At 40.3% G+C, this 23,769-nt stretch overlaps 1 protein-coding gene across 4 annotated transcripts in view; it reads right to left on the bottom strand.

Annotated features, from left to right (window-relative positions):
* Positions 1-14,228: 14,228 nt before the first annotated feature.
* Positions 14,229-23,769, bottom strand: part of epc2 (enhancer of polycomb homolog 2 (Drosophila)) — a 60,170-nt gene continuing 50,629 nt past the window's right edge. For 3 of the 4 annotated variants that reach the window (XM_059647457.1, XM_059647458.1, XM_059647459.1), the window contains exons 14-15: positions 16,390-16,723; positions 14,229-15,151 (exon numbers count right to left, since the gene is read on the bottom strand). In XM_059647457.1, the coding sequence (XP_059503440.1) occupies positions 15,082-15,151; positions 16,390-16,723 (404 nt within the window). In that variant the 3' untranslated portion in view covers positions 14,229-15,081. Of the gene's footprint in view, positions 15,152-16,389; positions 16,724-22,257; positions 22,368-23,769 lie in introns of those variants that run through there. The other variant, XR_009445960.1, reaches the window with a different exon arrangement.

Here is a 23,769-nt window from a genome sequence, read left to right as displayed (position 1 = left end):
TTTCAAATTCGACCTTCCAAAATGCTTCACCTCGCATTTATCCAGGTTGAACTCCATCTGCCACCTCTCAGCCCATCTCTGCATCCTGTCAATGTCCCGCTGCAGCCTACAACAGCCCTCTATACTGTCAACGACACCTCCGACCTTTGTGTCGTCTGCAAACTTGCTGACCCATCCTTCAATCTCCTCATCCAAGTCATTAATAAAAATTACAAACAGTAGAGGCCCAAGGACAGAGCCCTGTGGAACCCTACTCACCACTGACTTCCAGGCAGAATATTTTCCTTCTGCTGCCACTCGCTGTCTTCTGTTGGCCAGCCAATTCTGTATCCAAGCAGCTAAGTTCCCCTGTATCCCATTCCTCCTGACCTTCTGAATGAGCCTACCATGGGGAACCTTATCAAATGCCTTACTGAAGTCCATGTACAACACATCCACAGCTCGACCCTCATCAACTTTTCTAGTCACATCCTCAAAAAACTCGATAAGGTTTGTGAGGCATGACCTACCCCTCACAAAGCCGTGTTGACTGTATTTGATCAAGCCATGCTCCTCCAGATGGTCATAAATCCTATCCCTCAGAATACTTTCTAACACCTTGCAGACGACAGACGTGAGACTTACTGGTCTGTAATTGCCGGGGATTTCCCTATTTCCTTTCTTGAAGAGAGGAATTACATTCGCTTCTCTCCAGTCCTCAGATACGACTCCAGTGGAGAGCGAGGATGCAAAGATCTTCACAAGTGGCGAAGCAATTTCATTTCTCGCTTCCCAAAGCAGCCGAGGACAAATCTGGTCCGGGCCTGGCGACTTGTCAATCTTAATGTTTGACAAAATTTTCAGCACATCAGCTTCCTCTATCTCTATCCATTCCAGCATGCACACCTGCTCTTCAAAGGTTTCATTCGCTATAAAGTTCGTTTCTTTCGTAAAGACAGAAGCAAAAAACTCATTAAGGGCTTCCCCTACCTCCTCAGACTCCACACACAAGTTCCCTATGCTATCCCTGATCGGCCCTACTCTTTCTTTGACCATTCTCTTATTCCTCACGTAAGTGTAAAATGCCTTTGTGTTTTCCCTGATTCCTTCTGCCAAGCCTTTCTCGTGCCCCCTCCTGGCTCTCCTCAGACCTTTTTTGAGCTCCTTCCTTGCCTGCGAGTAATCCTCTCTAGCTGAACTTGACCTCCACCTTATGTAAGCTACCTTCTTCCTTTTCACAAGAAGCTCCACCGCTCTCGTCATCCAAGGTTCCTTTATCTTACCCCTTCTTGCCTGTCTCAGAGGGACATATTTACTCATCACTCGCAACAACTGTTCCTTAAACAGTCTCCACATGTCTATAGTTCACTTACCATGGAACAATTGCTCCCAGTCCATGCTTCCTAACTCGTGTCTAATCGCGTCATAGTTTCCTCTTCCCCAATTAAATATCCTCCCATTTTGCCTAATCCTCTCCTTCTCCATAGCTATGTAGAATGTGAGGCAGTTATGGTCACTATCACCAAAATGCTCTCCCACCACAAGATCTGATACCTGCCCCGGCTCGTTTCCGAGCACCAAGTCTAGAATGGCCTCTCCCCTCGTCGGCCTGTCAACGTACTGCGTTACGAAACCCTCCTGAACACACCTTACAAATACAGCTCCATTCAAATCTTCTGCTCGAAGCAGGTTCCAATCAATATTAGGAAAGTTAAAGTCACCCATTACAACAACCCTACTGCGACCACACTTTTCCAAAATCTGTCGACCTATGCTTTCTTCAATCTCCCTGCTGCTATTGGGGGGCCTGTAGTAAACCCCTAACGAGGTGACTGCTCCCTTGCTGTTCCTAATTTCCACCCATACTGACTCAGTAGGCAGATCTTCCTCGACAATGGAAGCTTCTGTAGCTGTGATACCCTCTCTGATTAGTAGTGCTACACCCCCTCCTCTTTTTTCCCCCCTCCCTATTCTTTTTAAATGTTCTAAACCCTGGAACATCCAGCAACCATTCCTGCCCATGAGAAACCCATGTCTCTGTTATGGCCACAACATCATAGCACCAGGTACTGATCCATGCTCTAAGTTCATCACTTTTATTCCTGATACTCCTTGCATTAAAGCAAACACACTTTAACCGATCCCTTGTTCCTTCCCACTAGCTGGTCTACCTCTTGCTACTGCCTCACCTGCATCAACTCTCACCTCCGGTATACAGCTCAGGTTCCCACCCCCCTGCCATACTAGTTTAAACCTTCTCGAACTACTCGAGCAAACCTTCCACCCAGGACATTGGTCCCCTTCCAGTTCAGATGCAACCCGTCCTTCCTGTACAGGTCCCACCTTCCCCAGAAGGCATCCCAATTATCTACATATCTGAAGGCCTCCCTCCTACACCAGCTGCGTAGCCACGTGTTAAGCTGCGCCCGCTCCCTGTTCCTCGCCTCGCTATCTCGTGGCACCGGTAGTAAACCAGAGAACACTACTCTGTTCGTCCTGTTCTGCAGCTTCCATCCTAACTCCCTGAAATCACTTTTTATATCCTCAATCCTATTTCTGGCTATATCTGGTTGTGAGATAAATCAATGATTGAAAACTGAATTGGGAATATTAAAAATCCTTGCGTTTACCTTTGATAACATTAAGAACAAGAGAAAGGAATAGGCCATTTAAACTCTCAAGCCTGTTATGCTACTGTTATTCAAGAAGATCATGGCTGATCTTTGATGTCAAATCCATTTTCCTAGCTGATTTCCATATCCCTCAGTGTCCAAAATTCCAGCCCTCAATTTTACATTAACAATAACTATGTACCCAAAGCCCCACAGTTTTAGAGTCTCCAGTCAGAAGCCAAACTGTCAAGTATACTTAAAATCTTTTAACAATCAATGAGATTACCTCCTGTTTATAAATTTCAGATATTACTTTTTCATTTTACTGAACATCTCCATGGAAAACACTTTTCTATCAGGAACCAATCTAGTGTTTCAAATTAACATAGGAAATTCAAATATCAAATTTCTAAGGAAAATACTTTCATCCTTAATTATGGAGGCTAAAATAGCTGGTCTCATCAAAGCCCTGTATAGTTTTGTAACACTTCCTTATTCATTTACACTTGGTAATACATTCTATTAATCTTCTTAATTCTTTTCTGTACCTGCTTGTTAACCTTTGTGTTGTGTGTATGAGGATACTCATATCCCTAAGCACCAAAATTGAAGTTCACACTATATACAAATCTTCAGCTCTATTATGTATCACACCATTTACTAATTTATTGCACTCTCAATTAACTTCTCTGTATCTATTTTTAGTTGCTTTGTGTCATTCTCAGAACTTATTGACTCATTTGGCATTCAACCATCTGCAAACTTGGATACATTAACCTTGGTACCTTTATCTAAATCATTAAGGTTAACAGAAAATAGTGAAGGCCTCTGCACTGACAGGAACTTCGTAGCAGAGCCTACTCTGCTATTGTAGATCATGGCTGATCACTCTCCTTCCCACCATATTCTTATACTATCCCCATGTCCATTTATGTGTTTATTAACCAGACATCTATCAGTCTGCCTCGACCCAACTTAGGTGCCTAAGTTTTCACAACTCTCTGGGGTAGATAATCCCAAGGATTCACTACTTTGAGGAAAGAAGGTCTTCATTTCAGTTCTGTATGTAACTAATGACCAGAGGACATAAGCCAGTCAATCAACCTGAAAATCCTCCATTTATTGCAAATCTATTTCTGTTCATTAACTAATCATGCTTAACAAATCTGTTGGAATTCTATGAAGATGTAACTAGTATAGTTGACAAGGGGGGCTGTCGATGTAGTATATTTGGACTTTCAGAAAGCTTTTAACAAAGTCCCACATAAGAGATTAATGTGCAAAATTAAATCAAATCAGATTGGGGGAAGTGCATTCACATGGATTGGAAACTGGTTGGCAGGGAAGAAACAAAGAGTGGGGATTAATGGGTCCTTTTCAAATTGGCAGGCAGTAACTAGTGGGGTACCACAGGGACCAGTGCTGGGACCCAGCTATTCAAAATATGTATTCATGATTTGGATGAGGGAATACAATATAGCATCTCTAAGTCTGCAGATTTACCACATTTACAAAGTTGGGCGAGAGGGAGAACAGTGACAAGTATGCAGAGATCCATCTGCATAATCTTGACAGGTTGAATGAGTGGGCAAGTCAAATGGCAGATGTGGTAAAATTCAGATAAATGAGAGGTTATTCACTTCAGAAGCAAAAACAAGAAGGCAGATTAAGGCCTGAAGGACTGTAAATTGGGAGAGGGGAGATTGCAATGGGACCTGGGCATCCTTGCACACCAGTCACTAAAGGTAATATGCAAGTGCAACAGGCAGTAAAAAAGGCAAATGATATGTTGACTTTCATTGCGAGAGGTTTTGAATACAGGAGCAGAGATGTGCTATTGCAGTTATATGGGACCTTGGTGAGGCCACACCTGGAAATATCATGTACAATTTTGGGCTCCTTTTCTGAGGAAGGATGTTCTTGCTGTTAGGAGTGCTGCAAAGGTTTACCAGGTTGATTCTAGGGATGGTGGGTCTGACATATGAGGAGAAATTGGCCAGGTTGGGATTGTTTTCATGGCAGGAGGGGGGGGAAGAATCTCATAGGGACTTATAAAATTCTAATAGGACTGGACAGGGTAGATGCAGGGATAATGTTCCTGATGACGGGTGTGTCCAGAAATAGGAGTCACAGTATGAGGATAACAAAGTGTGAAGCTGGATGAACAAAGCAGGCTAAGCAGCATCTCAGGAGATAAAGGCTGACGTTTCGGGCATGGACCCATGCTCTCTGAAGAAGGGTCTAGGCCCGAAACATCAGCCTTTGTGGTCCTGAGATGCTGGTTGGCCTGTGTTCATCCAGCTTCACACTTTGTTATCTTGGATTCTCCAGCATCTGCAGTTCCCATTATCTCTGACCACAGTATGAGGATGTGGGATAGACTATTTAGGACAGAGATAAGGAGACATTTCTTCATCCAAAGAGTGGTGAGCCTGTAGAATTCATTATCACAGGAAGGAGTTAATACCAATAAATTAATGTATTAAAGAGGCGAATAGATATCACACTTGGGGCAAATGGGATGATAGCTTATGGGGAGAAAGCAGGATTAGGCTGTTGAGTTGGACAATCAGCCATGATCTTGAAGAACAGCGTATCAGACTCAAAAGGGCCAAATGGCCACCACCTGCTCTATGTTTCTGTTCAGGCTAATATATCACCAATAATCCCAGTAACTCTTATCTTTTATGTGGCACATTGTTAAATGTCTTTTGGAAATCCAAATATATTACATCCACTGATTCCCTTTTATCGACCAATTTGATTATTATTTAATAAACATCCACAAGAAGCCCCACTGCAATTAAGACAAATAAAAGAATTTCCTTAAAATAACTTGGCTGAAAAACAGGCGCATGGATTTAAAATCTAATAGAAACTAATCAAGTTTCACACTTGCTTTATGACATACTTTGATCGTTATTGCAATTTTTCCTGAAATAAAACCATTTCTAAGTGATACCTATGCTTCGTTTTGACATTCTTCGGCAAATGTATCAGCAAGTACCACAGCACTTTCAACTTACGCCAGAACTTACAGCACTTTATCAGTGTTGCAGAAAGTTTGATCAAGCTATCTACTCCTCATAATTTGCTTTAGACTGTTTCATTTTATTATGTTGTACTTCCAACATGTTCACAAACCTGCTAAGGTCAGATGTAGTTTGGAGTGCCATCTTGTGGTTATTTTCTCTTTTGGAGGTAGAAATACATGTTGCAATGAAAGTTATGCATATTCTAATGTTAAAACAAACTGCAGCAGTTTCTGTAATATTTCCATTGTGTAGTAAGATTAATAAATTTTCATTTAATGTAACCACATAATACCATATGAATTCTGGAGTTATCTGTGACTCAGCTAACAAATTCTAACCTACTATGCTTATTTAGTATTATATTAACACCTGTCTGTTACGGGTCCTAGAATATTACACGGCTGAAGTTGCTTCAAACACAATTTAAGTAACAAGTTTTCCAAATAGCTTTGGTTATAAAAATAAGTTTAAAGTATACCATTGCAAATTATTTTTCCTGTTTCTGTGTTTAATGAACGTGTGTTATCCACATCATAAATAGAAGCACTCTTTAGCTCTGGAGTTGGTTTAACAGCATCACAAATCTAGCGGTCTTAAGCAATCCCCTTTTACATTGGCATGCTCAATTCCTCATGTAAGGCTTATTACTGTTCACAGAAAGAAACTGCAAGGAATTAGAGTGAACTTCTCCTTAAAGTAAAATAATAATGAAGTAACAGTGGTATATTATTCTTGATGTGGAAGTGCCGGTGTTGGACTAGGATTGACAAGGTCAGAAGTCACATAACAACAACAGGTTATTGTCCAATAGGTTTATTTAAAATCACAAGTTTTCATAGCGCTGCTCCTTTTTCACTTTGCCTGAAAATCGAAAATTGTAGCTGATGTTTCAACAATCTTGGCTTAAGAATCGATACTGGGAGAATTCTCCTGCACTTTGAATTGTAACATAGAATCTTATGCCCATCTTAGAGACTGTAAAGAATCTCTATTTGAGGAGTCATCTTAAAATCGCAGTACCACTTTCATAGTGCAGCCCAGATTGTGATCAATTCTCTAGAAAGTGACTAAAATGTTTAATTCTGCATTAAAAGAGTAACATAGTTGCTATTTGTTAACAGGTCATCCTGCCAGTAGGTCATTCTTACTGTTAGTGAATCCAAATCCTGGAATAATAGTGGCTTTAATAATTTAAAATATTGCTAAACTTAAAATCTGATGTCAAAATTTATTGCATCCCATGAAAAATTAAAGGTGACTGAATAGCAGTTATGAAAAACGAATCAGACTAAACCAAAGTGTATTCAACATTAACAAAAATAGCACCAATGTTTGGAATGCCAGAATCCAATAGTCTTTACAATACAGGAAAACAGCACTTTTGTACCTGCAAGAATGCTTTTTTGTGTTGGCAATTACCACTGTACAGCAGTAAATTTTGTGACAGGCTTCGTACAACATACTGCTGATGCATTTTGGGAGTTTACTTCATGCTGATACTGATGAATATCAGTGTTACAGTTGGAGAATTAATTTGATGGGGATGTGTGGGTATAGTATATATATCCATGTATTAACTGTCACTGCCAATCCTTATGGTCTTGTCCTAGCTTGCATCTGGTAATGAATCAATTTTTATTTTCATAACAAGTGCAGATCTACATTCATAGAATCATTACAGCTCAGGAGGTGATCATCCAGCTCATCATGTCCATGCCAGCTCTTCAAAAAGAACATCTCACATTGTACTGTTCTCCTGTCTCCCCAAAACCATGCATTCATCCTTTACAAATAACTATCTATCTAAGTCACCTTGGAATATTGTGTGACTGTGCCTCCACAGGAAGACTTCAAGAGAATAAGGGAACAGGCTGGAACATATTAGGTGGAATGTAAGTGTTAAGGGCCGCACTGTGGCTAGCACTGCTGCATCACAGTGCCAGGAACCCAGATTCAATAGCACCCTTGGCCGACTATCTATGTGGAATTTGCACATTCTCCCCATGTCTTGCGTGGGTTTGCTCGTTTCCTCCCACAGTCCAAAGATGGGCAGGTTAGGTGAATTAGCCATGTTAAATTGCAAATAGTGTCCAGGGATGTTTAGGTTAGGGGGTTAGACATGGGAAATGCAGGGGTAAGGGAACTGGTCGAGGTTGGATGCTCTTTGGAGGGGTGGTGTGGACTTGTGGGAACAGGCCATTTGGCCCAACCCCACACTGTAGGGATTCTATAAGCTTCTATGAGCTTATTCACTCTGGTAGAAAATTTCTTAAAATGAGAGAAGCTGGGAGTGATTGCCAAAGTGATGAGCGTCCTTGTCCCTTAAGTCACTAAGTATGATTACAGGCACAATAAACAATTCGAATACCAAATGGTGTGTTGGCACTTGTTTAAAAAGGGATTTGAGTACAGCTGTCTTGCTGCAGTTGTACGGAACCTTGGTGAGACCTCACTTGAGAAGTTGTGTAGAGTTCTTGTTTCTTCGTGTATGCAAGGACATAGTGTCAATAGACAATAGGTGCAGGAGTAGGCCATTTGGCCCTTCAAGCCAGCACCACCATTCATTATGATCATGGCTGATCATCCACAATCAGTATCCTGTTTCTGCCTTATCCCCATAACCCTTGATTCCACTATCTTTAAGAGCTCTATCTATCTTGAAACTATCCAGAGACTTGGCCTCCAATGCCTTCTGGGGCAGAGCATTCCATATATCCACCACTCTCTGGGTGAAGTTTCTCAACTCTGTTCTAAATGGCCTACCTCTCATTTTTAAACTGTGTCCTCTAGTTCTGGACTCCCCCAATCAACGGAAACATACTTCCGGCTGCCAGATTGTCCAATCCCTTAATAATCTTATACGTCTCAATCAGATCCTCTCTTATCCTTCTAAGCTCAAGTGTATACAAGCCCAGTCACTCCAATCTTTCAACATATGATAGTCCCACCATTCCGGGAATTGACCTCGTGAACCTACGCTGCACTCCCTCAATAGCCAGAATGTCCTTCCTCAAATTTGGAGACCAAAGCTGCACACAATACTCCAAGTGCAGACTCACCAGGGCCCTGTACAGCTGCAGAAGGACCTGTTTGCTCCTATACTCAATTCCTCTTGTTATGAAGGCCAGCGTGCCATTAGCTTTCTTCACTGCTTGTTGTACCTGCATACTTGCTTTAATTGACTGATGTCCAAGAACAACCAGATCTCGTTGAACTTCCCCTTTACCTAACTTGACTCCATTTAGATAGTAATCTGCCTTCCTGTTCTTGCCACCAAAGTGGATAACCACACATTTATCCACATTAAAGTGCATCTGCCATGCATCCGTCCACTCACCTAGCCTGTCCAAGTCACCCTGTATTCTCATAACACCCTCCTCACACTTCACACTGCCATCCAGCTTTGTGCCATCAGCAAATTTGCTAATATTACTTTTAATGCCTTCATCTATATCATTAAATGTATATTGTAAATAGCAGCGGTCCCAGCACCAAACCTTGTGGAACGCCATTGGTCACTGCCTGCCATTCCGAAAGGGGCCCATTTATAGAAATTAATGCCTGCACAGCACGGTTGTTTTACGAGGAATTCAGAAAAACTGGATCTGTATTTTCCACAGTTTCAAAGATTATCTCTCAGTCTCATTGAAACTCAAAATTCTTAGAGCACAATATGGTTGGTCGAGTATGGATACGAATAGGATGTTTCAGCAGTTGGTGATTCTAGCACTAGGGTACATAATCTCAGGATAAGGGGCTGTCCATTTAAGGCTGGGATGTGGATGAAATTCATCACTCAACAGTCTTAAATCTTTGGAATTCTGTACTTCAGAAAGATGTAGAAACTCAATCACTGAGGCAGTCAAAGACAGAAACTGATAGTATTCCTGAATGTCAGTAGTCTGCAGAAACCTAAGACAGTGTGGCAAAATAGTTATGAGGTGATCAGACATGATATAGAATGGAAAAGGCAGCTTGTTGGGCTGAATAGTCGATTCGTGTTCCTTTATTCCACCACACACTCAGACAGAATAACCTGTACCTTAACGTGTTTTATCACTTTCACTTCTTTTACTAATTTCTTGATTTCTGTGCCATCTTGCCCCCAATCCTTTCATGAGTGGGAACATCTTCTCATTCTCCATACTGTCCAGGCAGCTCATCAATTTTGAATGCTGCAATCAGACTTCCTCTTAGCCATCTATTCTCCAAGGACAATAGTCCCAACTTCTTCAAATCAAACTTCATGAATTATAATTCCTCATCCCCAGAACCATTCTTATAAGGCACTGGATGCTATGCGCCAACAGAGGCTGAATTAATGTTTATATAACTTCAAGCTTCACACTAAATCTCTGCTTTGCGAACTGTTCTCAACCTGAAATGTCATCTTGAATGATTTATAGGTCCCGCTGCTCCTCCACTCCCTTGAGTTGAAACCTTTCATTTACTGCATTGTTATATTACCACTCACTTACCCGCATTGAACATCTGCCATCTAGCCACCCAATCCACCAATTTGTCTATGTCCTTTCATATTAATATACAATCTCTAGCACAGATGCCAGTCTTCAGCCAATTCAATTCACTTCCTGTGTTATCAAGAAATGGCTGGATGTTCTGGATACTGCAAACATTATAGGTGCTGACAACATTTCAACAATAACACTGAAGATTTGTGCTCCAGAACTCACCACTTGGATAGCCAAGCTGTTTCAGTATAGTTACAGCTGTCAAAAATGTGGAAGCCTGCCCAGATGTGTCTTGGAACAAACAGCAGTACCGTTGGTTCCAATTTAATATGATAATTCCATTCTTGTGCGATCTTACATTATAAGAAAATGGTGCAACAGCCACGCCATTTAAACTAATGGGCATGGAATCACATCGTAGCCAATGCAGGTAAGGAAAGTTTGCATTCAACAAAGAGCAGCCTGAATTCTTCAATCATGTTAAAGCCAATTTGCATTGAAGAATCACAACTGTAACAGAACCAACAGTTCAAATCCAAACCAGCCTATCAGCCTATTAATGATCATCAGTAAAGTGATGGTAAGTATCAGCAAGTGCTATTAGTGCTTTCTTTTTACTCAACTAATTTTGTATCCACATTGCTGTTGTCCCTTCATTCCACAAGCTCTACCTTTGCTCAAGTCTGTTGCTCAGCAGTATTCCGCTCAGTAATACCCAGTTTGGATTCCATTAGGTGCACTCAGCTCCTAACCTCATGACAGCCTTTGCTGTTGTCCCTTCATTCCACAAGCTCTACCTTTGCTCAAGTCTGTTGCTCAGCAGTATTCCGCTCAGTAATACCCAGTTTGGATTCCATTAGGTGCACTCAGCTCCTAACCTCATGAGAGCCTTGGACAAAAGAAGTGAATTCCAGAGGGAGGCGACAGCCACAACCCTTGACATCAAGGTTGCTTTTGACCAAATGCAACAAAGAGCCAGCCCTAAACTGGAATCAATGGGTATCGGGGAAAAACACTCCACTGGTTGGAGTCAAAGCTGGCACAAAGGAAGAGGTTTGTGGTTGTTGGAGGTCAGCCATCTCAGCTCCAGGACATCTCTGCTGGAGTTCGTCAGGATAATGTCCTTGGTCTAGCTGCTTCATCAATGACCTTGCCTCAGAATGAGGGGAATCTTATAGAAACATACAAGGATATGAAGGGAATAGACAAGACTGAAGCATGTAGATTGTCTCCACTGGTGGATGACAATAGAACTAGAAGGCATAGCCTCAAATAAGGGGGAGCAGATTTAGGACTGAGCTGGAGGAAGAACACCTTCTCCCAAAGGGTCGAGAATCAGTGAAATTCCCTGCCCAGTGAAGCAGTTGAGGCTACCTTGTTGAATGTTTTCCAGGCAAAGATAGACAGATTTTTGAACAGCAAAGGAAGTAAGGGTTATAGTGAGTAGGCGGGTCAGTGGAACTGAGTCTATGAAAAAGATCTGCCATGATTTTACTGAATGGTCAAGCAGGTTTGAGGGGCCAGATGGCCTATTCCTGCTCCTATTTCTTATGTTCATGTAAGTTCAGAAATGGGGATGATTGCCAATGATTGCATATTGAGGAGTCTCAAATGGTGCTGAACAGATATTAAAACAGTATATGTTCAAATGTAACAAGATCTGGACAATTGGCAAGTAATATTCACATGACACAAATGTCAGGCAATGACCATCTTCAGTAAGAAACAATCTAACCATTGGCACTTGATATTCAATCGTATTACCATCACTGAGCTCCCCACAATCAACATCCTGAGGGGTACAACTGACATGCCACATAAATACAGTGGCTACAAGAGTAGGTCAGAAGCTAGGAATACTGCAATAAGTAACTCACCTCCTGAATCCTCAAAGCCTGTCCACCACCTAGAAGGCAAAATTCAGGAGTGTGATAGAATACTCCCCATTTGCCTTGATAGGTGCAGTTCCAACAACACTCAACAAGTTTGACCACCATCCAGGATAAAGTAGCCTGATTGATTGGTACCATATCCACAAGCATCCACTTTCTCCATCGCAAACGCTCAGTAGTGGCAGTGTGTACATCCTCAAGATGCACTGCAGAAAATCGACCAAAAATCCTCAGGACATGTCCTTCAAGCTGAAAGTGGAAGGTAAAAGGACAGGCAATAAATGAGAACACCACTACTTGCACAACCCCACCTCCAGCCGCTCACTTTTCTGACTTGAAAATATAATTGTCATTCCTTCATTGTCAAGGGGTCAAAATCCTGGAATTCCCCCTGAATGGCACTGTAGCTCTACCTACTGCAACAGGCAGCAGACCGCAGTTCCAGAAGACAACTTCCCACCACCTTCTCGGGAGCATCTAGGGATGGGCAATGAATGCTGGCCAGCCAGCAACAGCCACAGCTCACAAGTGAATTCAAAGCAGAAAAAGTAAGGGTCTCAGCATTGATGTCTGGGGAGCTTGGCTACGTTCCACTGTCCCAAAAAACACCCATTAACTATATTGTTTCCTTTTACTCAGCTAACTTTGTATCCACATTGTTGCTGTCCCCTAATTCCACAAGCTCTACCATTGCTCACAAGTGTGTTGTGCTTGGTTTACTAATAGCTTTTGCATTATGCTACAACACAAACATTATGTTTGGAATGTTTCTGTTTAACCATCAACAGTTGAAGCTCTGAGGTGTTTCACAATTTGTTTTAGTATATTGGCCAGTTACAAGATTGAATGAAAATGACTTCGAATTTTAAAACTGACATTTTGTAAATCAAATGTATGAGTAAAAATATTATGCCAGCATCAAAATATCTCACTGCGCTCAACTGAGTGGAAAGTATGGCAAGTTAAAAAGGCGTCTACACAGAGAATAGGAACAAAGCAGTAGCATCTTGCAATGAGCTCATGTTTGGAATTGAAGAATGGGAGACTAGCCAAGAAAACATTAGTGTAGTCAAAACAGGAGGTGACAAAGGTATTTGGATTCAAAAACAGACGAGTATAAAACCAGAGGCAGGCACTGTTACAAAAACCTGGAAATAGAAAAGTTTTTTTGAGTGACAATATGAATAAAAACTGAGTGCATGGTTGAAAAGGGTATTAGGTCTCCTTGCATCAGAAGAGAACCCAATCAGCAACAGGTTCAATAAAGTCTGTGATGTAGATTTTCCAGTAAGCTAGCAGTTGAGTTGAAGGAAAAAAGTGTTGCAAGGTTACAGAATGTCATTTTCCTCACATCTACATTGTAAGAGAATATTTGTTATAATTCATACTAGTTCAAAAATCCATCGTCTAAAGCAGTGCCCTGCTGTAGAAGTGATCATATTCCTAAAGTGATCTGGCAAGTTTATGCTGATTGCACCTGACTACAGGGTTTGCTTCAGATTGTCAAGCACACAGGCATTCATGCTTATACAAATCCAGACCTTTGCTTTGCCTGTTGCTGCTGCAAATAGTGTATGTTTAACTTAGTCCAAATTCAGTCAATTACTGCATAGGAAACATGAAAATTCAAATGACTGCTGGTCATGAGGCTGATGTACCAAATTGAGATTAACAATCAATCAATTTCAGATCATTAAGAACAGTAGATCTGTCAGCTGAAGATTATTCATTTCCAGATAATTTCCACCCGCCACCCCAACCCTGTGATGGTAGAGAAAATTCTGTTCTAGTCAAGAATTGATTAAAATCATTGCATGTGCCAATCTGTGGTAGATTTTGCATTCAGATTATGCTTAGAAGCTTGCATGGAAATCCGAGCATTAATTTCATTTCTGACAATACAGGCATGCACACTTTGGACACATGACAGATCGTGCCCACGACAGAAAACTCAGATCCTTGTCTCAACTATTGTTAAGTCTGCTTATCCAAGGTGTACTGCCAAGTTCTTTTCATTACACCTTCTTCCAGAAACTCATACACATGCCTTGGAGAAGGCAATGCAGTAGGAAATGCACCAGAACGACAACAAAATCTTTCCTCTAAATAATATCAATTCAAAAACATGTACAAAGAATGTATTAACATTTGGATTCAGTTGCAGTAAAATCTACCCTTTTATTTCTAGGTTAGCAATATGTCCCCTGCTTTGTGAAATAATGTTAGACCAAACAGATATTCTGATATGTATGTTTAATTTCCCTGCATTTCTTTTCACTTAACAAGATCAAGTAACAAGGAAGTTGTCTGATGTAGTGCTGACACTAACATTCCAATACTAATACTGTTGAAAAGGCTTATGTAATAGTAATTGTATAAACTCATAAAAAAAAACACTATACTAAAGGAGTCCAAACACAAAAGTCAGACAGTCTTTCCAACCTGTTACTTGCCTTGTAGCCACAGGAAAAGGAGCAAGATGGAAGTCGATAATCTTCAATTCTGTTTCACAACCCTCACCCTCCAAAACAATAGAAAATATTTTTTTTGTCTTGACTTAAATGTGTGATCAAGAAATGTCACTTAGTATTTACCAAACATCCATCTATTCAATTTGTGAGAAAAAAAAGTGAAAACTTTACAATGTACAAAAAAATGACAAGGATTTACATGGCCTACCTAAATATCTTTAAATTTCTTTAAGCACAAAGTTGATTTGTACAAGTTACAAAATGTAAACATGGCAAAATAAATAGTTAAAACAAGTGACAAAAGGATCCCAATTTCATGCTCATGATCCCATAGATTTGTGTCATTTTCATTCTGTTGTAATTTCAAGTGCAAAGCATGATGAATATCTAGTATTCAAGTAACAGAAATACATATGATGATACAAATAAACTATTGTACAAGGTAGTGATCACCTGAACTTTACAAAATTTACATTTATATATAGACAGAATTTTACATTAATGATATGATGCCATTCAGGTCCACAATTAGTACTTGCAATTGATTGGGTGCCTTATTCTGCATTCTTTCTGGAATGCAATATTTCCATCACTGTCTTAGAAGAGATGCGTGGTGGACGTTATGTCACTTCCATTGCTACTGTTTTATCTGCAATACCATTCAATAGTCTGTCTGGTTCACTGCTCTCCCTGCAAGAAAATAAATGATGTTTAATTTCTATAAATATTCCAGTTATACAGCATGATTCTTGAAAAAGCAAAGCAAATAGATAAATGTAAGTATGTTAATCTACCTAAAAGAAAATCTAAGGAACACATACAGAGCATAGATTGCAATATCAAAGAACAAAATTAAGTTGAAGTAGTTTACCGAAGTAGTCCAACCGGCAATGAAAACACATCACCTCTATTGACTATTTCTATCATACTTTTAATTTATGCTATACAAATCCAATTGTATTAAATCGGATGAGCCAATTTATTTCCCAACTGATTACCACTTAGCAAATTGTACGTCAATCATTAATTTTTTATTACATTGGTGGCATTCACGATAAGCAAAAATTATCCTTTTCTTCCCCCCTCCCCCATCCCCTCAACCCCAAGAAGTTCACTGCACGTTTTAATCCTAGAATTTAACTCAATGGTTGCAAACTTATCCAGATGTATGAATCGCCAAATCCTAAAATAAAACTGCTGCCTTGTAAAACTTTCCTGAGTTTTAATTATTCTATCAGTTATGATTTTAGAATAATCCTGAAGGGAAAGCATACTTAATCCTCTAAAGCTGCAAGAAAAGCAAATGTCCAAATGGCACACTACAAAGGGTAAATTAAAGTCTGCAAATATAACCAAAATCATACATTAGCACCATTAATCCAAATGAAGAATAAAAGGCAATTAGGGAACTGTAGATATAGATAGGACAGTGGCAGCATTTCAATATCCCTCAGAATAACTGCAGAAACGTAAAATCAATTATAAACATAAGAGAAGTTATCCAAATAGATTCAATACTGATTCAACATTTTAAAATCAATGCAGTTTTAACAACCCAACACCCCCCACCGCAAACCTCAAGGGTGCCCAGGAGAATGCCTTAAATGACAAAAGCTGCATTATGCAATTTCACTTTCCAAATATCTCTTCCTTTTCTCGTCCTATTAATACACACCTGTTGCACATCTCGTAGTTTACAAAGCAAAGGGGTCATTGCAGATACATCAATGAGGAAAAAAATATGATTTGACTTCAATAAACTTACATCACTGCTCCGAACATGGATTAATTTTTTTCCAAATAAAGTACATGTACACAAGTTGCAGAAGGATCTCTTATTTCCATGTCTAAGGTAAAAAGTTTATTCTCAAAATAAACCCCTTTAAATTTATACCCCTTTAGAATACAGTTACATTAAATTTCGTTACCTAGACAAACTACTGATGGCACTACTGGGGGTCACTTTTGGCACCCTGTCAAGATTGGTAGCAGCTGTGGCCAGCTTTAAGGCAGAAGGAGAAGGTGCTGAAGTCCTTGCACTGAGATGCACGTTGACAGGAGTAACCACATTCATACTATTCAGCCGCATAGCATTTCCTATACAGGGATTGTTCACTGGAAATGACTGGGGACTGCTTGTGCGCAATGTAGGTAACACATGATTTGTTGAAGTGCGACTGACAGTCCTTATAATTTGTACAGTAGATAACCCTGGACTGGAGGAGGAAGTAGCACTGGAGGTTTGAAGATTCCGATAAGTACCTGTTAAAAGAAGCAAGAACATAAATTTAAAAATGGCTAATTTCTATGCACACAAATCGTGAAGTAGTTTTAATTCCTCACTTGCTTCTGCACAAACTCAAAATGACCCAACATTAGAATTTTGAAATGGAATAGCAAAAAGGAATAATATTTTTATGCAGACAGTTCAAACATAGAAACTTCCAGAAACCTCCAGCTTATTATACATGCTTCCAATTTTAAGATAAGGAAGCTATTGAGAGAAACGTACAATTTACAAATCTCCCACAATTTCTCTCAGCTGCAGAAACTTGGTTTTGAAACATTACAATGCCAGAACATAACATCACCAGTTGGTTTACAATCAATACATACTAAAATCTTGGGAGTCAAAATTCTGAATGAAGGCAGATGACCAAATATTTTAAAGGGAAGACAAAGGCCTAAAGCAGAGCTACTTAGAACAAACAAAAAAGTACATTACAGGAACATGCCCGATGGCCCACCAAGCCTGTGCCAACACATGATGCCTTTCCAAAACAAAAACCCTTTGCCTCTACTCAGTGCGTATCCCTCTTTCCCTTGTCTATCATGTATCTGTCAAGACGCCTTTTACACTTCACCATTATATCTGCTTCTACCATTTCCTCTGGCAGCACATTCCAAGCACTTATCGATCTTTGTGTTAAAAAAATATTTGTTTCTCACATCTCCATTAAATTTATCCCCTTTTACCTTAAGCCTATAATCCGAAGTAAATGACATTGCTACCTGGGAAAAAGACTGACTATCCATTTTATTCATGCCTCTCATATTGTTGTAAACTTCAATCAGGTTGCCCCAACCTCCAACTTTCAAGTGAAAACAAACTTGTTTGTTATTCTTATTGTGAATACTCTCCAAACCAGGCAATATCCTAGTAAACCACTTTTTTACACCTTCAAGAAAGCCTCCACATACTTCTGGTAGTGTGGTGACCTGACTGCATACAATATTCCAAACACTGCCAAATGAAAGTTCTTACAGCTGCAGCATGACCTGCCAATTTTTATACTTTATGCCCTGACCAATGAAGGCAAACACACCATACACCTTCTTAAACAACTTATTCACTTGTGTTACTACTTTCAGAGATGTGTGGGCCAGGACACCTAGATCCCTCTGTACATTACCTTCTAAGGGTTGTGCTAATTACTGTACTTCCCATCTGCATTAGACGTTCCAAAATGCACGTCCTTGCATTTGTCCAGATTAAATTCTATCTGCCATTTCTCTACTCAAACCTCCAGCCTATCAATATTCTGCTGTAAATTTTGGCAATCTCCTCAACATCTGAAGCTCCCTAATCTTTGTGTACCAGCTCCTGAAAGAGCTACCTAGCTTATTCCACTCTCTAACCCCACTTCCAATACGCATCCAGCCTTCTTTTGAAACCTCCAACAGAATTCGCTTTACCACTCTCAAAAGCACTGCATTTGAAATCCTAACAACTGAGTAAAGAAGTTACTCCTCATCTTAGTCTTAGTTCTCTAGCTGACAATCTTGAAATTACAACCCTGGCGTTACCGACATACTAACCAGTAGAAACAGAATATCCTTCATCACCCTGTCAAAATTATTCATAATTCTGAACACCTCAATAAGGTCACCTTTTAATTTTCTCTACTGTAAGAAGAATAAGCCTAATTTTTCTAATCTTTCCTTGTATTTAAAATCCCTCATGTCTGGTATCATTCTAGGAAATTTTCTCTGCACTCTGCCAGGGTTTAAAAGCATCCTTCCTAAAATACCCAGAATTGAGCATAATACTCAAAATATGGTCTGGCCAATGACTTGTAGAGGAGTCACATCACTTCCTTGCTTTTACATTCTATGCCTTTATCTGAACCCAAGAATCATATAAGCCGTGCTAACAACTGTTTCAACTTGCCTGGCCATCTTTAGTGATTCACACATGTCCCTCTGCTCCTGTACAGCCTCAAAAGTTGTACCGTTGAGCCGGTATTAAGTCAGTGTTTCTTATAAAAAATTCACTACCTCACAGCAATACTGCATGGCAGTAGCAAATGGCAACTTGAAACCATTAACTGTTACTTTGGTTTTGTCTCACTGTAATTCAACCACTAACATTTAACTACATTCCAACGAGCAACAAGTTTGTGGCAATTGTCTCTTCCCTAGGAGGGGGAATTTCAAGATGAGGGGGCACATTTTTAAGGTCAGAGATTTAAAAAAGACATGATGGGCAATTTTTTTTAAGCACAGAAGGTGGTTTGCATGTGGAATAAATTTCCTGAGGAAGTGAAGTGGATGTGAGTACAATTACAACATTTAAAAGACATTTGGATAAATACATGACTAGGAAAGGTTTGGAGGGATATGGGCCAGGTACAAGCAGTTGGAACAATTTTTGTTTGTGATTATATCCGTCATGGACTGGTTGGATCAAAGGGAGTGTTTCTGTGCTGTATAACTGAGTCTATAACAGAAGTTCAACAAAAAAAAATTAAAAAGTGAACCATAATTAGAATTCCAACCTATAACTTTAAAGTTTAAATTATTTTAGCCACCAGTAAATGGAAAAATAACAATTAGATGACAGGTTGATACTTTAAAAATATTAAATGGAGAGTTAAAAGGATTAATTGTTTATAGCGAGTTTTGAGAAGATTTGTAGCTCAGATTGAGGTTCTGGATGTGAGTTTGCTCGCTGAGCTGGAAGGTTAGTTTTCAGACATTTCGTCACCATTCTAGGTAACATCATCAGTGAGCCTCCGATGAAGCGCTGGTGTTATGTCCCGCTTTCTATTTATCTGTTTAGGTTTCCTTGGGTTGGTGATGTCATTTCCTGTTCTTTTTCTCAGAGGATGGTAGACTGATTTGGAGCCAATGTGTTTGTTGATGGAATTCCGGTTGGAATGCCATGCTTCTAGGAATTCTTGTGCGTGTCTCTGTTTGGCTTGTCCTAGGATGGATGTGTTGTCCCAATCAAAGTGGTGTCCTTCCTCATCTGTATGTAAAGATACGAGTGATAGTGGGTCATGTTGTTTTGTGGCTAGTTGATGTTCATGAATCCTGGAGGCTGGCTTTCTGCCCGTTTGTCCGATGTAGTTTGTCACAGTTCTTGCAAGGCATTTTGTAGATGACGTTCGTTTTGCTTGTTGTCTGTATAGGGTCTTTTAAGTTCATTAGCTGCTTTTTTAGTGTGTTGGTGGGTTTGTGGGCTACCCTGATGCCAAGAGGTCCGAGCAGTCTGGCAGTCATTCCGGAAATGTCTTTGATGTAGGGGAGAGTGGTTATGGTTTCTGGGCCCGTTTTGTCTGTTTGTTTGGGTTTGTTGCTGAGAAATCGGCGGACTGTGTTCATTGGGTACCCGTTCTTTTTGAATGAAACCAGATGGATCCAACACACCACGCTTCTACGGACTACGAAAAATTCACAAACCAGGAGCCCCCCTCAGACCCACAGTCTCGCTACCTGGAACACCAACCTACAGATTAGCCAAGGAACTACACCAAAGACTAAAACACCTAGTAGAAGACTCACACCACTATTTGCTCCACCCAACAATTCCTGAACACCAAAGACACCAAGATAGAAGAGGATGAAGTAATGGTCTCCTTTGACGTAACAGCCCTGTTCACATCCATCAACATCAACCTGGCCAAAGAAACACTGACAACACTATTAGAAGAACCTAAGACACATACACCAGACACCACCAACCTCATCAGCAAGGACAACATCAAGCTAGTGGACCTATGCCTCACCACCCACTTCACTTTCAATAACAAAACCTACAGACAAACCAACGGTACACCCATGGGATCTCAGATGTCAGGGTTCTTAGCAGAGGCAGTAATGCAGAGACTCGAACAAACAGCTCGGCCAATCATCCAACCCAAACTCTGGGTCCGCTACGTGGATGACACCTTTGTCATCACTAAACAAAACAAATTAGAGGAAACCTTCAAGACCATCAATAATACCCTTTACTGGCATAACATTCACAAAAGAGGAGGAAAACAACAACAAACTGCCATTCCTAGATGTCACAGTAGAGCGAACAGTCAATGGGGAACTTCAAACCAGCTTCTACAGGAAAACAACACATACGGACCAAATACTGAACTACATGAGCAACCATCCCAACACCCACAAACAAAGCTGCATTAGAACATTATTCCAATGAGCCACCACCACTGCAGCAGAGAGGAACTACGAACAGCAGAAGAAAATCACCTATACAGCGTATTCAAAAAGAACAGGTACGCAATGAACACAGTCCGCCGATTTCTCAGCAACAAACCCAAACAGACAAAACGTGCCCAGAAACCATAACCACTCTCCCCTACATCAAAGACATTTCCGAAATGACTGCCAGACTACTCGGACCTCTTGACATCAGGGTAGCCCACAAACCCACCAACACACTAAAACAGCAGCTAATGAACTTAAAAGACCCTATACAGACAACAAGCAAAACGAACGTCATCTACAAAATGCCTTGCAAGAACTGTGACAAACTACATCGGAAAAACAGGCAGAAAGCCAGCCTCCAGGATACATGAGCATGAACTAGCCACAAAACAACATGACCCACTATCACTCATATCCTTACATACAGATGAGGAAGGACACCACTTTGATTGGGACAACACATCCATCCTAGGACAAGCCAAACAGAGACACGCACAAGAATTCCTAGAAGCATAGCATTCGAACCGGAACTCCATCAACAAACACACTGGCTCCAAATCAGTCTACCATCCTCTGAGAAAAAGAGCAGGAAATGACATCACCAACCCAAGGAAACCTAAACAGATAAACAGAAAGCAGGACACAACACCAGCGCTTCACCGGAGGCTCACTGATGATGTTACCTATGATGTTACCTAGAATGGTGACGAAATGTCTGAAAACTAACCTTCCAGCTCAGCGAACAAACTCACATCCATTAATTGTTTACATACTGTTCATTATGGAGTCTACCAAGCAAGAGATCATTAGACTCTGCATCCAAACTGGAATCTTTATTAAACTAAATTCAGGTGGCACCTTCCATATCTTGTCAATTCTGAATCTCATTTTCTCTATGGGAAGGGCTATATTGCTTTACAGATATGACAAAGACTTGTGTCAATTCTTTCTTTTTCTCACAGATGCTACCTGATCAACTCAGTGCTAACATTTTCTGTTGTCTTCAGTTTTGCAGTAACTACAGTATTTCGCTGTTAGCTTCTCTCAGATTAGTTGGTAGTCAGAGAAAACTCAAGTACATATTTTGTCTAGCGTGCTTCAACACTTAACATGGCTTCATTTTAATCTCTAATGATTGCAGCAAAACAACCATTACTGTTACATCTGTAAAACAAAGTTATGCCTTCTAAAAAAACTAACAGAAGTGTTCACCATAAAGAATGTAAACAGAGGTTTCTTATTCAACAGAAGCTGAACAATAACGTGAGATACTTAACTTTACATTAAGCTAAGGAATTAACTTTTCGACATTTGTCGGTCATATTCAAATTTATTCCAAGAAAATGTCATCATACCAAGAATCGTGTACTCAACACCTTCTTTAGCACGAATTTCACTGGGCTAAGTAATTTAGGTGGACAGCATGAAGGTCAACATTAAAGCCCCATCTTCCAGCAGTCTGGGTCTGAACAGAAAAAAAGCTTTTTTCTAACTTTGAACAATTAGTCCCTCAGAGAACTTAAGATAATGTGCAAAGCATTTAATTGCCACAATCTGTTATAAAAACTTCTGCCAAGAATTAAACTTGCGTGATATGCTTCTCTGGTACATCAAAGTAATGGCATAGACCTCTTTAAAAAGCAAGTGTAGGAAACATTATTTCTATAACAAAAGAAAACCTGACCTGACTCTTATAAATGGAAAATCTTTGTCCAGAAAGATAGAACCACAGCTTCAGATCAGAAGAAAAGTTCTGCTGCCACGGCAAAAATTGAATTTATAACAAATTGCAAAAGTTGCAATGATTAACACTGGTAATACAATGTTATAGTTTTATCTTCTTCCTAACAAGACTGTGGCTTTATCTGCTCTACATAGACTGCAATGGTTGAAAATCACAATACACCATTACATCAAACTCTGCGTCCGCTAATGTTGCCCACATTCCATGAACAAATAAATCGCAAAAAAAAGAGAACAAAGAGATTTGCTGTTACAAATTAATAAAAGATGGGCCTCAACTTATTGCAGACAACATAGAGAACATAGAACAGTACAGCACAGAACAGGCCCTTCAGCCCATGATGTTGTGCCGACCATTGATCCTCATGTATGCACCCTCAAATTTCTGTGACCATATGCATGTCCAGCAGTCTCTTAAATGACCCCAATGACCTTGCTTCCACAACTGCTGCTGCCAAAGCATTCCATGCTCTCAACTCTGTGTAAAGAACCCGCCTCTGACATCCCCTCTATACTTTGCTCCAACCAGCTTAAAACTATGACCCCTCGTGTTAGCCTTTTCTGCCCTGGGAAATAGTCTCTGGCTATCAACTCTATCTATGCCTCTCATTATCTTATATACCTCAATTAGGTGCCCTCTCCTCCTCCTCCTTTTCTACAATGAAAAAAGTCCGAGCTCAGTCAACCTCTCTTTATATGATAAGCCCTCCAGTCCAGGCAGCATCCTGGTAAACCTCCTCTGAACCCTCTCCAAAGCATCCACATCTTTCCTATAATACGGCAACCAGAACTGGACGCAGTATTCCAAGTGCAGTCTAACCAAAGTTTTATAGAGCTGCAACAAGATCTCACGACTCTTAAACTCAATCCCCCTGCTAATGAAAGCCAAAACTCCATATGCTTTCTTAACAACCCTGTCCACTTGGGTGGCCATTTTAAGGGATCTACTGTTCCTCCACACTGCCAAGAATCCTATCCTTAATCCTGTACTCAGCTTTCAAATTCGACCTTCCAAAATGCATCACCTCGCATTTATCCAGGTTGAACTCCATCTGCCACCTCTCAGCCCATCTCTGCATCCTGTCAATGTCCTGCTGCAGCCTACAACAGCTGTCAATAACACC

This window comes from Stegostoma tigrinum, chromosome 7, assembly GCF_030684315.1.
Source record: "Stegostoma tigrinum isolate sSteTig4 chromosome 7, sSteTig4.hap1, whole genome shotgun sequence".
NCBI lineage: Eukaryota > Metazoa > Chordata > Chondrichthyes > Orectolobiformes > Stegostomatidae > Stegostoma > Stegostoma tigrinum.
This window is presented reverse-complemented; position numbering and strand designations above follow the sequence as displayed.